This window comes from Vanessa atalanta, chromosome 6 (assembly GCF_905147765.1).
Source record: "Vanessa atalanta chromosome 6, ilVanAtal1.2, whole genome shotgun sequence".
Taxonomy (NCBI): Eukaryota; Metazoa; Arthropoda; class Insecta; order Lepidoptera; family Nymphalidae; genus Vanessa; species Vanessa atalanta.
In genome coordinates this window covers 4,781,275-4,801,855 of record NC_061876.1, presented here as the reverse complement: position 1 = coordinate 4,801,855, position 20,581 = coordinate 4,781,275, and the positions used below count along the sequence as shown (strand labels likewise).

At 30.5% G+C, this 20,581-nt stretch overlaps 3 protein-coding genes across 3 annotated transcripts; 1 reads left to right on the top strand and 2 right to left on the bottom strand.

Annotated features, from left to right (window-relative positions):
* The first annotated feature begins 2,099 nt into the window (after positions 1-2,099).
* Positions 2,100-9,567, top strand: LOC125064613. Its single transcript, XM_047671752.1, has 3 exons — positions 2,100-2,840; positions 4,853-5,042; positions 8,516-9,567. Exons 1-3 carry the CDS (start codon positions 2,471-2,473, stop codon positions 8,691-8,693), a joined length of 738 nt encoding a protein of 245 aa, XP_047527708.1. The 5' UTR covers positions 2,100-2,470; the 3' UTR covers positions 8,694-9,567.
* Positions 9,568-13,943: 4,376 nt separating this feature from the next.
* Positions 13,944-17,720, bottom strand: LOC125064676 (centrosomal protein of 290 kDa-like). The gene is made up of 6 exons (XM_047671843.1): positions 17,652-17,720; positions 17,330-17,569; positions 16,994-17,096; positions 16,525-16,631; positions 15,231-15,356; positions 13,944-14,296 (listed from the first exon to the last, which is right to left on the bottom strand). The coding sequence occupies exons 1-6, from the start codon at positions 17,718-17,720 to the stop codon at positions 13,955-13,957; spliced, it is 987 nt and encodes a 328-aa protein (XP_047527799.1). The 3' UTR covers positions 13,944-13,954.
* Positions 17,721-18,647: 927 nt separating this feature from the next.
* Positions 18,648-20,284, bottom strand: LOC125064926 (heat shock 70 kDa protein 14). The gene has a single exon (XM_047672239.1). The coding sequence runs from the start codon at positions 20,108-20,110 to the stop codon at positions 18,689-18,691; it is 1,422 nt and encodes a 473-aa protein (XP_047528195.1). The 5' UTR covers positions 20,111-20,284; the 3' UTR covers positions 18,648-18,688.
* Positions 20,285-20,581: the final 297 nt, after the last annotated feature.

Here is a 20,581-nt window from a genome sequence, read left to right as displayed (position 1 = left end):
GCGTCAGGATAAAGCCAGTAGTTACTAGTTAGACTTTTGGGTGCTTTTCCGGGCAAATTAGACCGGCGTCCGACCTGTTCTTAGTTTTTTCACATTTTATTTAAAATATTTGTGGTAAGTAGAATTTATTTTAAAGCATGTGACATTTAATGAGTTTTACGTATCAGTTTAGAAGGAAAGTGAACTTTTAATTGTCTGGTAATTGATAAAATAGACAATTCGCATTAATAAATTGGCTAAACTTGTTGGTCCGTTTGCTCTCAATACTAAGACCGAGTAGCTCTGATTAATACAATTAGATAATATTTCAAAGTTAATTCGAAACAAAAAACGCTGACTTTTTTGAGTTCGTTTAATATTATTCAACGCAATTTGCATTTTATCGTGTGCATTCTTGGTTTTGTTTTAATATGCCTGACTTAGCTTAGGATGTTTCTTTCACAAAAGTACCTACTTGCATTTATTCTATATTTTTATGATTTAATTTTAATATTTAATAAAGTAAATTGATTATCGTTTATGAACATCAATGTCTATACATTGATGTTCATTTCACTAATCGAAAATAAATTGTTTCTTCTTCAAATGTTTTAACTTTCCTATAGTCTAGTTAACTAATACGGTGCAGTTATTCATAAGTTATCGTGTTTTCTGTCATGAAATTCTTGGGCCAAGTTAGACAACAACTAATTCCTATGCATATCATAGGAATTAGGAAAATACGTTAAGCAGATCACTTTCTCGAAATACCATTCCACCTAACTATGAAAGTGAGGAAATATATTGCAACTTTGTTGGCACACTTGTGTACGAAAATATCACCAGCACGTTTGACGTCAATATACATTATTATATAATGAATTAAATGTAAATAGTTTTCTGATGCTATACAAACTATTTTAGTAAATTCATTGCCATACGGAAATATGTTAACAAATCTCAAAATGTGCGGAAACAATATAATATATTTCAGGTGCCCCTGAATTTTTATTATTACTTTTGAATATTTAATGATTACAACGATTTTAAGTTGATAATTTGATAATACTATATATCTGCAAATGTGATTTAAATTAAGTATCTACATTATATTTTTATTTTATTGCATATACGTACAAATTTGTACATAAATTTAAATTATTACATTTTTTAAACGCTGACGCATCCATTTTTAATTTATAACGTACTTTGTATCTCAAATCACGGTAGTTAGCAATCCCATGATACCCCGAAGAGACGGAGTGCAGGGTACGGCTGGTTTTGTAGTGGGTATTCCACATACACGTAACGTGTATGTAAATACATTTTTTCAACAAGAATAAAAAAAAACATTACATCTGATACTTGCGTCTTATTATCATAACTTAAGGAAAGCTTTATTTATACGGAATTTACCATGAAATGACTCACCCAATCAGTTATGTATTGAATATATACAGTCAATGTAGGTATGTATATGAATATAAATAGTAGCAGATTTTTGAACAGACTAGCTAGGTTGAGATTTTTAATTACTACAGAAGATTATGTCGCATTATGATTTTTTTTTTGTTTTATAATAAAATATCGAATAAAATTAAAATGGTTATTTTTATAGAAAATAGTAAATATATAAAGTAGTATCTACAATACCTAACGACAGTTGTTCTTATGAATTGATTGTGTACGTACTTGATAATTTAAGTAACTGTTGAAAATGTTCTTATTTATTTAATTAACAAACAAACCCGGTCAGTTATAACTACTTGTATGTCGTTATGCAATATACAAGAGTTGGTCCAGAACTTTGACCGAGTCGGGAAATTTTATTATAAAAAAACTTATTTCGTAAATTATTTTAAAGACAGTTATTAAATCATACCTCATACGACGTAAAATATTTCCCGTCACATTTATATTACCGACTATGTTTATAAAATCTTCTCTAGCAGTTAAATATTTTCTCGTAAAACTACTACTTAGGTATTTAAATATAAAATAACAAATTCCTGTTTAACTTGGATTAATAATTTACATATGTCGTTACATTACAATGTATTGTTTAAAATGTTACGTAAAAGTGTGTGTATCTAGTATAAAATAGTAGATTATGTACACAAAAAGGTATGTTACAAGTTGTTACGAGAACGAAGTACGGGCGACACAAATTAATCGTCTTCAACACAAAACATTCGCTGTCATTACAGCCCAACGCGCACATATCAATGCCTTTGCTTATTTTAAAAGCAAGTGCCGTGGCGTGCACTCGCGTGTGTATCTTGGATAATTTTGCCGCCAATTGCACCGCATTGTCGAATATTATCGCGTGCTGTGCTTGGAATAAGAATAAGTGCTGCCAAACGAAGCATATAAATAACACGACCATGTCTGGATAGAACGTGCAAATTGTTGTAAATGTTATGTATCCAAATTTGGGGGCAATAGTTTCAAGTGTGGTTCGTTAAAGGTTGAGTTAATTTGTGTGCCAGTAATGCCAGGACACGCGAGTAGCCCATACTGGGCGGCTGTTGACTTCGACAGTGAAGGGGATGAAGATAGGAGTCCACAGCCTACGAATCGAGTGTACCTTGATCCGTGGGATAACGAAGCCTTTGGTATGATACAAGGAGATTCTCCAGATTCCAGTCAAGAACAAAATATGAATTCCTTCGCTGGGGAACCAGTTAGTGCAAGTTTCTACTATGTCCCAACAAAAACTTATGATTCTGGAGAGGAACCAAAACCTAAAAGAGCCGTTTTCCCCGAGGACGTAGTTACACCTGATTATACGATTTACAGCAGGAGAACATCCAGAGCTATAATGCCTGACTACCACAATATGCCAATCTACGGTTACAGACGTAAGTTTTAAAAGAATAATTATTTAACTTTCTTAAGTTTAATTCATATTCTAGTATCTACTTTCATTAGGAAATATGAACATCTTAATTAACTAACAATTTATAACGAATTTAATCAAAGACAAATTATAATTGAGTTAATTATCAAAATAATGTAATTATTTTTTAATATAATTTGATATTAAACAAGTCGTAATTGATATGTAGGTAATTACATTTGTATACAAAAAGTATGTTTTCTTAAGAAAGTTGTCCATATATTTTTACACATCCTCAATTTAAAAAAAAAACATTCATATTTGTATTTGTATTTATAACTAGTATTTATAAAAAAAAAAGTAATTGGTGCAAGTGTCTTGTCCAAGAAAATTAACAAAAAGTAACATGCCTTCTTTCAATTTTTTAGGTTATATAACATTTAATCACATCAAATATGTCGAGGGTAAATGATATTATTGCATAGTTCCTTTAGTCGAACACACTTTTTTTTTTAATACATACAAGAAATTAGAGGAAAACTACAAATGACAATAATGTTTCTATTTCTAAACTTCGATACAATACAATTTATGTGTATACAAAAATATGTCTTGTTTATGATAAAAATACTATTTTTGTCATAAACAAGACGACGAAAAGACGAAAAATCAAGATAACATATACATAACATATAAAATCCATAATTAAGTCATTGCATTTAATTTAGATAATTGAATATACTTAGAAATAGTGTGCTGTGATTTTTGTTCATATTATTTTTAGTAACTAAATTAAAACTAATAATTAATTATTATTAAACGTACCGAGATTAATCCATTAGAATATTTATTGCGTGCGTGCGTGTACCTTCTTATAATAATTATTCGTTTAGACATTATTATGTTCATCGTGAATACGTTCTGGTTGTGTCTGGTCGACTACAATTATCTGTGACGTAGTTGAATAAATTGTTAATTTGCGACCTTCATTATGATTCACAATTGATATGACAATACAGTAATAATTGATGAATTTCTTTCCGATTCTTTTTAATAGAATTCACACTATTTATCTGGTGATATTATAAAAGACGAAAGTACCAGTAAGAGCAAAATTATAGTATACTCGGTTCTGCTTGCGGTTCCGTCTGCGTATGAGATGGGGGTAAAAAGGGTGGGGGCTTGTCGTCGGTCAGGTTCACACACTTATTATATCCTTTGTATCTGTACCCCTGATATAAAAATGTAATGTAAAATTTCGTAATGATTGGTTAAGTTACAACGTAAAAGCGAAATAAACTCAATTGCGCAATTATAATATTACTCAGGATTTTAGTTCTAGTAATTTATATTTGTATAGGTGATGGACACTACACCAGTTAAATGGTATATTCAAATGAAATCAAAATAAACTTCAAGTAGAAAACACCTTTGAGTACGAGCACTTTTGAATCGTCGTTAAATTTAAAGCTACCATTTTATATTTGTGCTATTATTATAAATAATAATAATAATAATATGATAAATAATTCTTAAACGGCCAGTATTTACAACGGTTTTTCAAATCAATCAACAATGAATAGTCTCAGTATGGCTTGAGAACCTCCTCTTTATTTTAACGGACAAAATGAATTCTTTACAATATTTAACATCCCGATATATACGAATGATTATGTGCGTAACGAATAAGTTATATTTGTATATATATATATATATATATATGTTGGTTGACGATAAAAAGGGCCACTTGAGTAAATAACCATCTTTGCACCATCCAGACAACGTCCATAAATATCGGGCTATTCTAGAACTATAAAACAACTCCTAACACCGTTGATATACCGTTGGACATGAAGTCTAAGACATTATTTCCCTCGTCAGCGATTGAAGTGGCATCAATCAAACAAGGGTCTTCAAATCACAGCACATTGTTCATAAAAATTATATGACATTATTGTCAGTAAAATACGACTAGGTACCCAGTACCATACCATTTGTATACCTCTGTTGTAAGTAATTGTGTTTATTTTATAGAGGAACGAAGAAGATCAATGTACATCGAAGAACCAGTATATGCACCACATCCTATGTTGTATGAAAGTCTTTACGCACCTGTGCCAATACAGCAACCATACATGCAACCAAGACCACGCATGTCTCTCCAGCATCAACCCGACCATTTGATAGCGAATAACGGCAATGGGAAACAGAGACGGCATTCACGGTAATATCAAAAGCATCATGTTGTTTAAAATATTTTTAAATAGACTTTGATAGTGTATGCGTTTTTATAAAACAGTTTCTATACTTTTCTCGTGTATCTAACAAGATATTTTACTTCATATGAAAATGGTGAAAAGCTATTAAGAATGTAATCGACCTAATAGATACCTGCATTACCACTTTGCCTTGGTTAAAACTATAATCATAGACGGTACAAATAATATAATTGAATGTTGCACGGATTCCCTGATCGATAAGAAATAAATGTTACATTTACGCCTACAAATATTAGTATTAATAGAAGATTTTATTATTTCCTTAAAAAAGTCATTGTTTAAACACGTAAATAAAATGAAAATCTTGAATAATAGCAGACTGCTTATTCAATTTTGTAACTTAAAATTAATTCGTTTCATAATTACATAAGATAAATTAAGCACACTATCGTGATAGTTTTGTATTCTCATACAAGTTAAACTAAAAAAAAATACATTACATAATGAGTTATGACCTTAAATTATTAGTTTATTGAAGTAGTCATTACAATTTTCCGCTAGGATGATAAATTTAATTAAATGTATAGGGATATAAAGTCTAGGCAAAAAACGAAGGTTTATAAGTCAATTACCTTGCTTATTGGCTTAAAACGATAAAGTCAGGAGACATTAAAATATCGTTAAAATTAATACACTAACGCCAATTATATTTATTACAATTAAATATTGTGTAGGTACAGATAGATCCAACAAGATCTATAGAGATACCTGCGTTACGCATAACGATTCTTATGATTAATCCTTACGCGATCTCTCTAAAACACGCAAGCATTTTCACGCAAACAATATATGCAATTATTTTAAAACTTAATGCCAGCTTCTACACGGAGTGTTTTTATAATTTAACGTGAAATTCAATTAAAATTTCCCAAAAAACAAATCAACGAAGTAATTCTATTACTTATTTAATAATAAAATAAATACAAACGAAACTGTAAGTAATATTATGAGATGCCTATTATTTCAAGTACAGATGTTTTACATAAAAAAAGTTTCTGATTCATAACTTTTTACTAACTCTTACTTGCGTCGGATTATTGAACGTCAGTTCCCATTCCCATCACAACCGCGTGACGTTGAGTTCAACGGAAAGTGTACATAGGAAGAAAAACATCGTCAGGGGCTCGCAACTGCTCATGTTTCATTGTATTACAACGATCCTCTATCCATCGTGTGAACACGGGCCAGTTTTTGCTTACTACAAATGAAAGTTGCATTTGTGAGAATATAGCTCGTTTCTTGCTTACACAGAGAAACTTGTTCCTAGCATTGACCTCTAGATCATTGCATAATTTGTGTGAACATGATCGGTCAAGAAAACGGTTAAGAAAATTATGACAGGACGTTTATTTTTTTGTTTTTGTTTTTTTTATATAACTCATGGAACGATAAATTTGTTTCTATTGCCTAAATGAAAGTTAATCTTATAAACTTGTAGTTACAATTTAAAGACAATACGTTAATTATATTTCGCACAATGGCTTTACATAATATTGTACAATAGTACGGTAATAAAAATTATAAATATGGTTAATATGTCTATAAAAATAATAACACTTTTCGATAAAAAAATAATGGTTATTAGTGTAACAAAATACGGAAAATATTATGTATTAAGAAACACATTCAATAGGTGCTAAATTTGGGGCACGCCAAGATCTGGTGTCTCCAGCCTCCCGTATCCTTAATAAATTCTATTCATTATGACGCCCTGTAACGCCCTTAATATGCTGTTACGCATAATTTTGCATGTTAGGTTTTTAAAAACTCTTATTGAACTTCACCTATCATGTGAGTGGATCGAATTTTGCAACTGAAGTTTAATCCAATTCCACTAAATCGAGTGATTTGATATTTTGCGCATCGTTTTGATGCTGGAAACTAATCATTTTTTTATATGTTATATTTTGTTTCTATTTTTACGTTGTTCTATTTTAAAATTTCTATTTATAATTTACAATATTTAGTTAATATTTATATTGGTTTTAATGTTTTAGTTTTTATTTTAATCTTCCTTAATAATATTTGGGTGGCAAATAAATTGGTAATTATTTATAACATTCAAACTGAAAGCTAACCTTACAATGATAATAAGCGATCGGTTTATTCTTTCGCGTTACATAAATTTATTAACTAGTCGTAAGAAAGTAATACAGGGCATGAACCTCTACTGTCATAATGTTCGCAAATAAATGCGCTTATTATCTAATCCGTGATCATGTATTGACACGGATGAGAGCTTAAACAATTGCAAAATTAATGAATATATCGCTGTGATTAACTAACATTATTATGCGTGTAGCCAAAATGTTAATATGACTGTAAGTCGGACGTGTTATTAGAATTGCATAATCTTAACTAACTGGAACAATTCCATTTCAAATTTACCTGTTAAACAAATTAAGTAGATTAATGATAGGAATTTACATATATGTACATTATATAATTTTTCATCTTCTATACATACTACTACTACATATAATAAAATTGGAGTGTCTGTTTGTTATATTAAAATGTCCGCATTTTATTAAATGCATACGTATATATAAATGGTACATATACCAATATATCTCTTGTTTTTCAATTTTCGTCTGTCTGTCTGTTTTGTTCCGGCTAATTCCTGGAACGGCTGAACCGATTTTGACGGGGCTTTCACTGGCAGTAAGCTGATGTAATAAGGAATATCTTAGGCTACAATTTTTTTTTTGTTAAATTCAAACGCGCACGAAGTCGCGGGCGTAACTAGTTCCTAATATAGGTTGTGGTTTATTTCGACTACTTTTTCTGCACGAAAGATGAACATTATTTCCGTATTCATTTATGGCACAGTCGAGTGAGAATTTATAAAAATCATTCTATTTAAAATGATTACTTTCGTTTAATTGCGACATAACGATATTATGTTATCGTACAATAAGATATATTTAGATTCCAATAATTACAAAATTATGACTACTGAGATAAATGCTAAGTTATTATTAGTCAACAGCGTTTTGAAAACTATTGAACGTTTCGGTATGATAATATGACGAGTCGACGCGGAATTGTCCGTTGACAAGTAATAATTTTTTGAATTCCGTTGACCCTTTCCCTTTTTTAATTTCAAGCTCAGCGAAGCTGATGGGTAAATTTTTAAATGAATTTGCAATGGCAAAATGTGGTTTACATTTTACTCAAAAATATATGTGGCTCTTTCATTTTGGCATCAGGCCACAGATTTACGCAAGTTTGAAAGTTTTTAATCGACTTCAAAGAAGAAGGAGGTTGTATTAATATTATTTTATTAAGTTATTTGCCTTCGAACTCCTACATTTATGAACCGATATAGATTTTTTTTTTAGTAAGGGTATTAATTATACTTCCCATTATGTCCAAGTCGATTATATATATTTTTAATTTTATATAATTATTGCCATAGGTTGACTGAAGCGTACGAGCAATATGCGTACGAATCTCTGCCTCCCGAATATGAAGACTGGGCCCGACCGATGCCGAAGACGGTTCCTGACAATTTTCACCTCTCTAGATACGGTCATCTTGAAATTGACTATTCGTGCAGTTGGAACTCTCTCGACCGAATCATTCGGAATCAGTAAATATGTAATAGAACGGATGGTGAAAGAAACGAATGGTCTCTAATGTTATACATACGACGTCTTAGTCTTTTAATAATGTACTTAGTTTTCTAAATATAAGATAAAACGAAAGTCTAAAGATCGTCACACACGATGAAGATCCACGATTCAAATATCTCTCGCCATATAATTCGATGGAACATCACACGTGGCGAAGATAATATATATATATATTTTCATCTTACAGTATTGTAAAATACTGAGCTAAATGGAAATTATATGACATACGAAATATATCGTCAATGCGAATACATTTAAAATGTAAAACAAGACACAAACTATTCGTATATTTTCGTATCTTACCGTGTGGGGTAACTTAAGACACTATAATATTTTATCTTAAGATATCGTAACATAAAATATTGTAAACTAAGCCTAACTTGATCATGTGTGTCGCGCTTTAGTTTAGCAGCGTTTGTTCAATATTCTATTGTAATAAAATGTTTTTATTTTTTTCTTTTAGCAATTTTTGAGGCTTAAGATATTTTCAATCGTATCCATCAAATTAAGTTTTGATCCATTATTAATATAAAATTATTACGATTAAGTAATTATAATCTACTTAACAAGTAATCTGTAGATTAAAACTTACAAGATTGGCATAAAATCAATATATTTCATTTCTGTGTTGTGTCTCAATTGGTAATAATTCAATGATACTTATATATAATACTATAAAAAATAAAATACTTAATTGTAATTAAACATTAGTAAAATTAACGAAAGAATATCTTTCTTTCATAAAATGAATTGTGGATTATATAAAAATGTTTTTTAATTAAAATTAATTACGCTGTTACACAATTTATCGCTGGTGGTTAAATATTTTGATAATACATAATTATATAAAATTAAAATTAAAAAATTAAAATAAACTAATCGAAATTGTGAAATTCTAAATGTTTATTATGAATAAATAATAAAAAATGGTATCGAATAATGAATGCACTCGCCAAAGAAATTAAATAAAGTACTTATAATTGTTGATTCAATTTGTAGTTTTCTTTTTTCTATCTATTTCAAAAATCCCCAAAAGTATTAACATCTTTAGTATTTCATTATTTTTATCATTAACTAGAACATGAGGATAACAAAACGGTATAAGTATATCTATTCGTGAATGTGCATTTAACATGAAAGTGAGTGTTCTTCAAAAATACCTGTTTTGATGGTAGTAAAAGAATAGTTCAGACCCAAATCAAAGTAAATATGGTAAGCATTGATTATGTTATGTACCTACAAATTGTCTTATAAATATGTTTATATAATATCATGATTTTTTCGATTACTAAAAGTTAAGACTTATTATTACTTCGTGTGTGTAATTCGTAGGCGATATTTATCTTTTGTTTATTTAATATTGTTGTACAACCACTCCATACCGTGTAGGTATGTACATAGTTAAGAAAGCTGGGTTCTCTTTAAGATATTTAATGAACATGCCGACTTCGATTTTCACGCTTTGACTCACATCAGTGTTCATGATACTTATGATGAATTTAAAAAAAAACAAATATGTATCAGGAATATATCTAACTAATTAAAAATTAGTAATTGTCTATGCGATCAGCGTCATGTCTTACGTGTATACTTGAAATACGTAATAACATATAACTATTTTTAATTCATATATATTGTATATAGATAAGACCTCAATGTTAATAATTCTTATGCACAGAAAGTTTTTTATTCTTATATTATTTGACAGAAGCCTAAGTGTGTGAGTGGGGTCTACCTTGACAGTAATTATTACGCTGGTATAGAGTAGTATTTGTCACACGCTTCTTCATTCGCGTTTTAGGGGTTCGTAGAGATTAGTCAAGCGCGAGGTATAAAAAGCAGTATTAAAAAGTAGCTTGCTTCATATGAAATTTCATCAAATTCGATTCAGTGGTCTATGCGTGAAAGAGCAACAGACAGACAGATACTTTCGCATTTTAATATGTATTAATATAGATGAGGAGACATACAAGACGAAAGATTAAATGTGATGCTAATAATTGAATATTCAAGAGTGGAGTACAGTAATTTACGTTCTCAAATACACATTTAATTTATTGAAACTGATCAAAATAAATTTTTTATATAATTGTTACATTTAAGTACGCTCTTAAATGAACGTTTGAATCGTCTCAAGTTTAATTTAAATTTATATATATGTATAATCTACCATAACGAGACACTAGTGGGACTCCTACGAAATTTCGCGTTTTAAAAATCATATTTAGGAATTTCGAAACCCATGACAGGTTTTGTTTTGATTTAATTTCATTGTATACTGCAAGTCATTCATTTACATTTGGCGCAAAAATGATGAAACCTCTTTTAATTAATGAAAGTTTTAATATCATTAGTTCAGTTACCATTGGAGTTTGTCGAAAACAATTTACTTTAATTTTGTTTAAGTCTTTTATCTTTTTCTTATATAGCTGCAGTCTGAATCCTCTTTATTTTTCAGCACATTACAGCTGGAGGTCTTCAAAATGAGACCATAACCGAGTTTTGATGAGTAGCCATCGTCCCATAACCACTGGGACGAAAATTGGCTTACGCTGTTGATATATTGGATATACTCAATTGTTACATTTATCCAATAATTAAAATTACGTAATGTCTATGATAAGAATAAACTTATCTTATCCTGAATATAAATACAGGCTGTACTATTGATGGAGTGTTATTAACCTTTAACTAAAGTTATATACGAGTATATATAATATGTCATTACAATAAAATTGCGATCGTAATAAAATATGTTTATGTTTATGTAACACCAACAAATGAAATGGAGTAAATGAGAAAATCATACGAATATTTATGACACAAAATATTTTAATTTCCATCATCACTCTAAGTCAAGATTACGCCATTATCTCAGTTATTAGTGATTGATGAGTATAGTTTACACCGACGACTTCATCGGCGGTCTGAATAGGTACTCTATAGTCATTAAATTAAGGAGATATTCGATAGCTTAATCAATTTATGATATACATTACGTAATTTCGAAAAACGGTCTTGTGAACGATTAAGCTGCTATCGGAAACTTGGAAGTAAGAATAAAGTGGATATAAGTAGATCAGAAAAAAGCTGAGATGGCCCAGTGGTTAGAACGTTTTCATGTGCTTAATTTGTGTTTATAATTCATCTCGTGCTCGGCGGTGAAGGAAAACATCGCGAGGAAACCTGCGTGTGTCTAATTTCAAAGAAAATCTGCCACATGTGTATTTCACCAACCCGCATTGGAGCAGCGTGGTGGAACATGCTCCAAACCTTCTCCTCAAGGGAGAGGAGGCCTTTAGCCCAGCAGTGGGAAATTTACAGGCTGCTAATGCTAAAAAAAAAAGTAGATCAGCGGAATGTTCTCTTTTTAATAAATAAAGATATATTAAATAATAATTGTTAATGGAGCACAATATATCTGAGCTTTTACCAAATCGTATGGAATACTTAAATCTAAGATTTGTTTACATTAATTCCTTCTTCAATTGGAATAGGTTATAGGTCCTATTCTACACTCGATAAAAAACGTTTTCTTTTTTGTTTTTATTAGTTTATTTTCAGTTTCTAAACAGATGAACAGTTTATGTGATAAAATAATTCCAATAATGTTTGTAGAAACTAAAGAAAGTCGATTTAAATCAATTAATTATCCCATGATTGTCACTCGTCAGGTGGTTTCACGGTTATACAGCCAAAGACCGGTAAATAATCATTTATATATAGTGTGGTTGACTTTCCAAGCATATTACGGCGAAAGTCGATAATATTATTATCATGGAAATTACTTATTTTCCCTCATTAGATTTGCTTCCTAGTATTTTACAACATATATAAGATCTGCTCGTCATCTTTATTATATTTTTCTTTCGGACTAAATCACCAAATGGAATTACTGTTCTATCTGTTCCAATTACTGTTAAACTTTACTGTACAACAGTGCTTCAGTACTCTGTAAGAGCTCATTTCAAGAAACAGTCAAAAAACTGACTTACTAGCAAAAACTTCCATAAAACTCCCAAATGAGTAGGTAGTCTGTATAACAAAATTCAGATAAAACCTTTATATCCTATCCTCTGTAATATCTGGCCATCTGCATCAATATATTATGTAAACAAAATTTGACGAATTGCGTAGTAATCGATTATTTACAAAGACAGTCAGTACCTACCTACACTATAAATAACAAGCGTTTCACGAAGTCTACCTACATTACATTCGTACATCGTGACGTAACTGATGAATAGTCATGAACATAATTACAAATATGTTTTCATAACGATGAATTTGTACATACAAATTATTATTTATCTCGTATTTCAGAATTTTAAACGAGTAATAGACATACAAAATACAGATAAGTAAATCGAACAGACCATAAATAATAGTTACTATTTTATTATTATTACTTTAGTTATTTTTAAGTTTAATGATGAAATAGTGATGAGTTTTTTTACGTAATAATGATATTACTATTCATATCGTATCGTTTTGCAGCCTAATGACGAATGAACTCGTTTATATGCAAAGCGTATTCCTTCTCGCTTTTGAAATTATGTAGACGATATTGAGTTTCTATTTCGATACTGATATAGTTTATGCATCATAATCGTAGGTTATCGGTAAATTATATTTAAATTCAGAATATACTTGCGACAAATATTTCATTGATTTTTTAAATAATTATTTTTTTTTCAAAATGTTTCATAATAAACTATTTTTAGTTGTTATTATTATAATTATAGCAAGTCTGTCGGATTTCTAATTAATTATGCAAAAATATTGTGTCCTTTTTTGATCTATTTTTAAAGCCTTTGTTAAACTTTTAATTTAGTTTTTTCAAGCACTAATAAAAGTAAGATATATAAATTATATACTCAAATAATTTCTTAAATGTAGTAGGTAGTATGTTATGTTAACTAATCACATAAAAAAGCGTATTACAAATAATTATATTAATGTTTATAATACTATAGTTCGCGTTAAGACTATACACTTCGTGTATTGACTATATTACTCAAACCTCTCGATGTGCAAGTACGTTTATTCGTACAACAATATGAAATAAAGATGCAAAAGTTGGAGAAGTGAAAGCGGGGGAAATGAAAACATTGCCAAGACATCTCAGAACGTGTAGTTTATTTTAAAAGGTAACATTAATCGCTCAATTAGATAAAGTCATACAAGAGTCACGCATGAGACGGAGTCATCTAAATATTATACTACTGATTTAGAAAGTCTTTCTCGCTGTACAACTTCCTCTTTTTAGTTATATTGAAATGCCCTTTCTTATCATTTTTTGTCGAATTCGATGTTTTAGTATCACTATACATGACTTGCAATGCTGGTGTCTTCGATTTCGTGTACATTTGGTGACGACTTTGACTTGGCTTTGGACTATCTGTTATAGAGTTATAGTCAGTAGAATACGAATTAAAAGGATTAGCATTTACAGAGTATGGACGTTCGACTTTGTTTTCGTATTGACTTTGAGAAGGATAGCTTTGAGCCAAATATTCTTTAAATTGACTTTGCTTTAGTTTTTCTTCTAATTCTTCGAGTTTCTAAAATAAAATGTTTTTTAAAATAAGTATTGTTATTTAAAAGTATTAACGAATTTCAAAAGTGGCAATCGTGTCATATATTATGCATGCTATCGAGTAATTTAAAACTAAAGGCTTGGAAGGTTCACTTTAGTCGTAGTAACTATTTTTAATTTTTAGTCTACGAGCATATTAACGGAGTATCCGGTCAATGACCTGTCCGCTTGCATTGCAGTATAAGAATAGCGCGTATGAGGTTCTAGTAGAATATGTTTTAATATAATTTTTTACATTTTCAATAAATGTATAAATGTGAACTATTTTATTTAGTTAACTCAGATATAAAAGTTAATGAACCAAGGGCAACTATAAATGTGTTAATAATTTCCGCAAAACTTAATTAATTAATTTCTGTTTAATTTTAATTCACATTGAGGTAAACATAATTAAATCATGTTTAAGATAACGTCACTCTAGCAAGTGCGTTCACTTGTAACATTTTTAAATATTTGAAGAAACACCAAATGGAGTGAATAATCTTAATAATACAAGTACAGAGTACTTAGGTTCTTTCCGTTGGCAGTGTGACGAATTCGCTACCTGATGGTGAGTCACCACTTCCCACATCATAGTATACATTAGCGCCGTAAGAAATTTCAACCATAAGGTACGTCGCCAATGCGCCACCAACCACGGGCACTAAAATATACCTTGAGCCTGTAGTTACACTGGCTGACTCACCTTTCAAAACGGAACACGAAAATATTAGGTACTTGCAATACAACTGAAGTAATTTTTTCATTGCTTCTTTTTGTTGGAGACAAAGAAGCAATGAAAAAATACAAACAAACCTTATACATGGTTTATACAGGTCTCAGAATTATTCTGATACATGAAGCTGTCCTTACAAAATGTTGTGACGCTTGTACGGACTTGATAGATTATTTTTACTTACCCTACGATAAGCATCAATATTGGCGTCAGTGCGAGCAGTTTGCACTGAGAGTTGTTCTTGAAGCTGGGCGACTTCAGCAACACTTCGCTGTAACTTCTCTTCATAATCCAATACTACTAAGTTCATCTTTGAATGCGTGAAGATAAGTATACATTATTTGTAAAGGTACGTATTTTATTCCTAGTGAGATTAAATAGACTTGAATCTAAATTGAATTTAGGAACCAAATATTTTTTATTTAAAAAATTTGCATCTGCAGAATGCAAATCATACCTTTTTTAAATTTACAACATAACATAACCTAAAGCTTATAATATAGCCTATTCCAAACCCAATCGAAAAAATGATAAAATAAATAAATTTTGTATTTACGTATTCCATGATATTTTCTGATGACTCAGCTATATTAAACACTACTAATAGTTTATGATTAATATATATCTTTATTTATAATTCAATACTCTTCCACTTAACTACACATATATCCATTTCACTTCCAAATTTCCAACAAGACCTTCGCCAACGTTCGAAACGAATTATTTTCGCAAATCCGCGTCAATTTGGTGTCAAATGTTGTTTTATTTGGCATTTGTCCTCGCATGGTTGGAATAGGCTAAAGCTACTGATCTATATCAGTAGCTTTAGCCTATTCCAACTATACGAAGATTCAATATATAGATGAAATTTGTAAATCCGGTATTATTTGGGTTCAATACATAAATAAATAAATATTGGACAACATCGCATACATTACTCTGATCCCAATGTAAGTAGCTAAAGCACTTGTGTTATGGCAAATCAGAAGTAACGACGGTACCACATACACCCAGACCCAAGACAACATAGAAAATTAATGATTTTTTTCTGCATCGACTCGGCGCAGGAATCGAACCCGGGACCTCAGAGTGGCGTATCCATGAAAACCGGTGTCCACACTACTCGACCACGGAGATCGTCACATGGTTACAAGAAGCGTGACTTTATCAATATATAGTTGAACAATGTTATGTCTTGTCTAGCATATGACTAGAGATTCTGAGGTCGGGACATTAGACTCAGGTTCGGATTCCGGGTTCTGTTAAATAATTGAATTTCATAGCAAAATAGTACATAGGCCGTGGGTCTGTACCACCACGATCCCTCAGCCTCTCCGATCGGTAGCGAAATGACTATCGTATTCTTTTTATTGGGTTAGAATCTCATATAACCAGGCTGGCTTTATCAATGTTCCAGTAACCTTTCGTTCGTTACACCAAACTATTATAGAATTGTAGAAAAGGCATATCTGGCATACCCTATCTCTATGATCTTCTTCAACTTCTTTCAATTTTTCACGTAATTCTTCAATGACGCAGGTGTATTGAGCTATTTGTGTATCAGAATCGTATTGAACCTGTTGAACTAATAAATGAGAATTTTTCTCTATTAATAAATTGATGTATATACACCAAAACTAATGCAATGATATTTATTTTATAAATAAAATACTTCTTATAATTTTTGTTATGAAATCCATATATTTTTTTTTTACTGTTAGGTTGTCATACCAGTCAGGGTTGGTAACATTGAAAATCTATTTGGATTTTCAAAGTGAGGTTAGTAGTAGTACTTCTTTTTCAAAAACCAACTAACCAACCAACTTTGAATTATAAGCTCAAAAAAACACCTATATAATATGTACATATAGGTATAAGAAGTTTTAAAGGAATATAGTACATATATGAGGTTAATACGTTTTAGCAAAAATATAATTGACACATTACGTTTTTTGTCGTTAATCGATATTAATTCTTCGATGTGCTTTTCGTGACTTTTCCTTAAGTCTATAATAATGTCGTCATGCTCTTGTTGTAGGTTGTCTTTATCCTTGAAAAAAAAACAATGCACAAGTCAGAGGTACAGTTAATATCAGTAAAATCCAAATGATTTGCATTTTATGATATAGACAATGTTGGGCAGAATATACCAACTCACAGAAGTACTAATTAAACTCACTAACATTTAAAAGATAAAACTACTTTCATAGTGTCAGTTAACTACCTACTTTCATTAGAGCTTCTGTGGGTTGATACATTTCTGCACAACAATTTTCAAATAACCTTTTGCATCGATGTCAGGGTCATTTCCTTTGAAATAATCTCATCTTTTAATTTTTTTACATCACGTTTGAGATAAACCAACTGTGTTACGGTTTCCTGTAGATTACCCATCATTTCGCGGGAAGCTTGCAAGTGATACCGGTGCGATTTCTCGAGTTCGCGCGTCTCCTTCAATTCTAATTCTAGTTTCACATTTACTTCTCGAAGACTTTTGCATTCTTCTTTTAAATTAACAAAATCCTTTTAAAATTAAAGAGTTAATTTGATTTACCTAATTATTTATTATACAACACGCAATAAGTTTATTTAATTCTTTGCTTACGATTTTACACTTTGATAAACCTGTAATCATATTTTGCAAATTATCGCCTAGAATATTTATATCAGCCATTTAATTGGTTATAGAAAATACTGTGAAAATTTTATAAAATTGTTAAAAAGCGAAACAAACAAACTTCAATAGTGTTTTAGTATATATTTTTTTCCAAAAAACGTTATCAACTAACACATTACTTAATGTACTTACAGCCAAAATAAAAACAAAAAAAAATATCATTGTAATTTTTTTTTTTATTAATTTTAAGCTATGAACCAATAGTGTTAATCCAGATGTCGTCCCTTCATAGATATGGTTATATTGCATTATAAAATATATTAAATTGAAATACATATTAAAAGTGTTTTTTTTTTTCTAAATAGACGTTGACAATTACTTTGTGATAATTCTTTAATAAATAATTGGACAAATTTTCATAGTCCACTGTTTTTTTTTGTTGTCGTTGGTGCTTAAGATTTGCTAATCTTTAAAATAATGCTTAACGTATTATTCGAGAGTAAGGGTATTATTATTTTTATTATTATCTTTCAACATTTTTCTCTTAGGACTCGCAAATATTCCTTATTTTTAGGATCAGAGAAATTAGTAAATACACTTAAACAATATGTATAATATATACCATCTTTCATCTCTCCGTCTTTCGGCGAGCGCCACGGGATCGCTTGCGCATGCTACCGTGACGCCCTGACAAAGTTTTTTTTTCAAGCCTTACATCAACCTCAGATATTTTAATGTTTTGGAAATATATTTTATTTAGCAGAGTTATTAATTTTTTTTTAAATAATAAGATTCATTTATACATTTGCCTGTAATACAAATAAAAGATGTGAGTCTACTTATTTAGCCATATACATAGAATTTTAAATCATCAAAGAATTTAAGAGGCCTACCATAATACATCATCTATAGTTTATTGAAAACATTAAAAAAAATATATTGAAAAAAATCCGGTGTATTTATAATAAGAAATAAAATTTAATGTCATTAAATTATGTATATATTCAGTATTTTATTTTACAAAATCATTCAACTTGTAATAGAACATTAGATGGTTGCAATGTTGCTTTTAATTTGAATGGTTTATTTAAACTTTCAACATTGAATGTTTCTTTTGCAAATTGCTCATTTTCTGGATTGTCATGTAGAGTGAAACTAATATCCTTTACCTCTTTATCGGTCTCAATTTTACAAACATTCTGTGCAAAAGGCGGTGTTCCTTCTTTGAATAACTTAACTGTTTGATCTAAATATTTAAGGTATATATCTTTACCCAAGAATTCAATTTCAGTACTAGTGTTAGATAGAGACAATTCAGGTAAATCTAAAATCATTCCAGCTTGTTTAGCACATCCCACAGCTATAACTTCATCGGGATTAATTCCAGAATATACTTCTGCTTCCGGCAATAAGCTTGCAACTGCTGATTGCAATTTTGGTATTTTCATACTGCCTCCACATAGCACAATCTTACTTATTTTGCCATCAAAGCTGTCAATCACTTTCTTAGCTGGCTCTATATATGAAGATATCTTTGATGAAATAATATTTTCAAATCTTGCACGAGTAACATTCTGACTCCAGTCTACACCATCTAGCAATGACTCAATAAAAACATGTGCAGAGCTTAAGGTCGAGAGTATGTGTTTGCAATTGTCTGCATGGTTTAATAATTTGGACATGGCTCTGCGGCTCTCAAGTGGGTCCAGCTTCCATTTTTGTCTGAATTCCTGAGCTACATAATCAGCTAAGTCCTTGGTAAGGCACTGTCCTCCTAAATCTGTTCTGAATATGTTTTTCTCTACTGACATAAAACCACTGGATACTTTTATAACTGATGCATCACATGTTGAGCCTCCGAGTCTATATACAAGAACATTCACATCTTCAGCAGAATCCTCAATATTGTAAGCCAATAATGCTGCAGCTGGTTCACTTATAACTTGCAAGACATCAAACCCAGCGAGCTCTGCACATTTTACTAACCTCTCCCTGCTTGCATTAGACCAATGTAACGGTGCAGCTAATACTAGTTTTAAGTCTCCCTCATTTTGAACAGAATGACTAGCAATAGTATAAAGTTTAGAATATATTTTTGTTGCTATGTGATCTGGATTAGAATACTGTTTTGTTTCACTTGTTTCAAATTCGTACACTAGTTTGTCATCATTCTGAATACGACATGAAGATGCATTTTCCACAAAAGCCACATCATCTTCGTTAAAATCACAGTTCATAAGACGCTTATTGTTCTTAATTATTGCTTTGGAAGAAGCTTGACCTGATTTTGCTGGTAGACCAATTTCCCATTCCAGTCCATTCAAAGCAACAACAGCAGGCGTTACCCTATCTCCAGCATCGTTCGCTAAAACCGCTGCGGTACCATTAGTGAATGCGGCTAAACATCCTGAACTGTTACCCAAATGTATACCATACGCAGTTGCCATTTTTGAGTTGGATACACTTAATAACGACGCTCTGACTTGAAAATAAGAATGTAGGACGATATTTTAATATATTAACACGATTTTAGTATAACTTATTAAAACATAATTTTTATAACCTCAAATTGAAGGACTTAGACAGTAAACATGGACAATGGCAATTCCAACTGGGGAATTGGGAAATGTCAATTCATTGTCAGAAATGTTAATTGTGATTTGTGAGTCGTGTTCTGTAGATTATACTAATATACAACAAGAGAACTAGATATACTATAATATCTATCTGTTCATAAGAATAAAATTGAATTAAATGAGAACTATGAAATTGAACTTATTTTTTATAAATATAGCATGTTTTAACAAAACATATTGTCCAGTGGCAACATTCCTTCGCTAAAAGCTTAGATTCAAAAACTGAACATTGACATAAAAAACGAAATGAAATTGACAATGTGACTATATAGACATTTGACA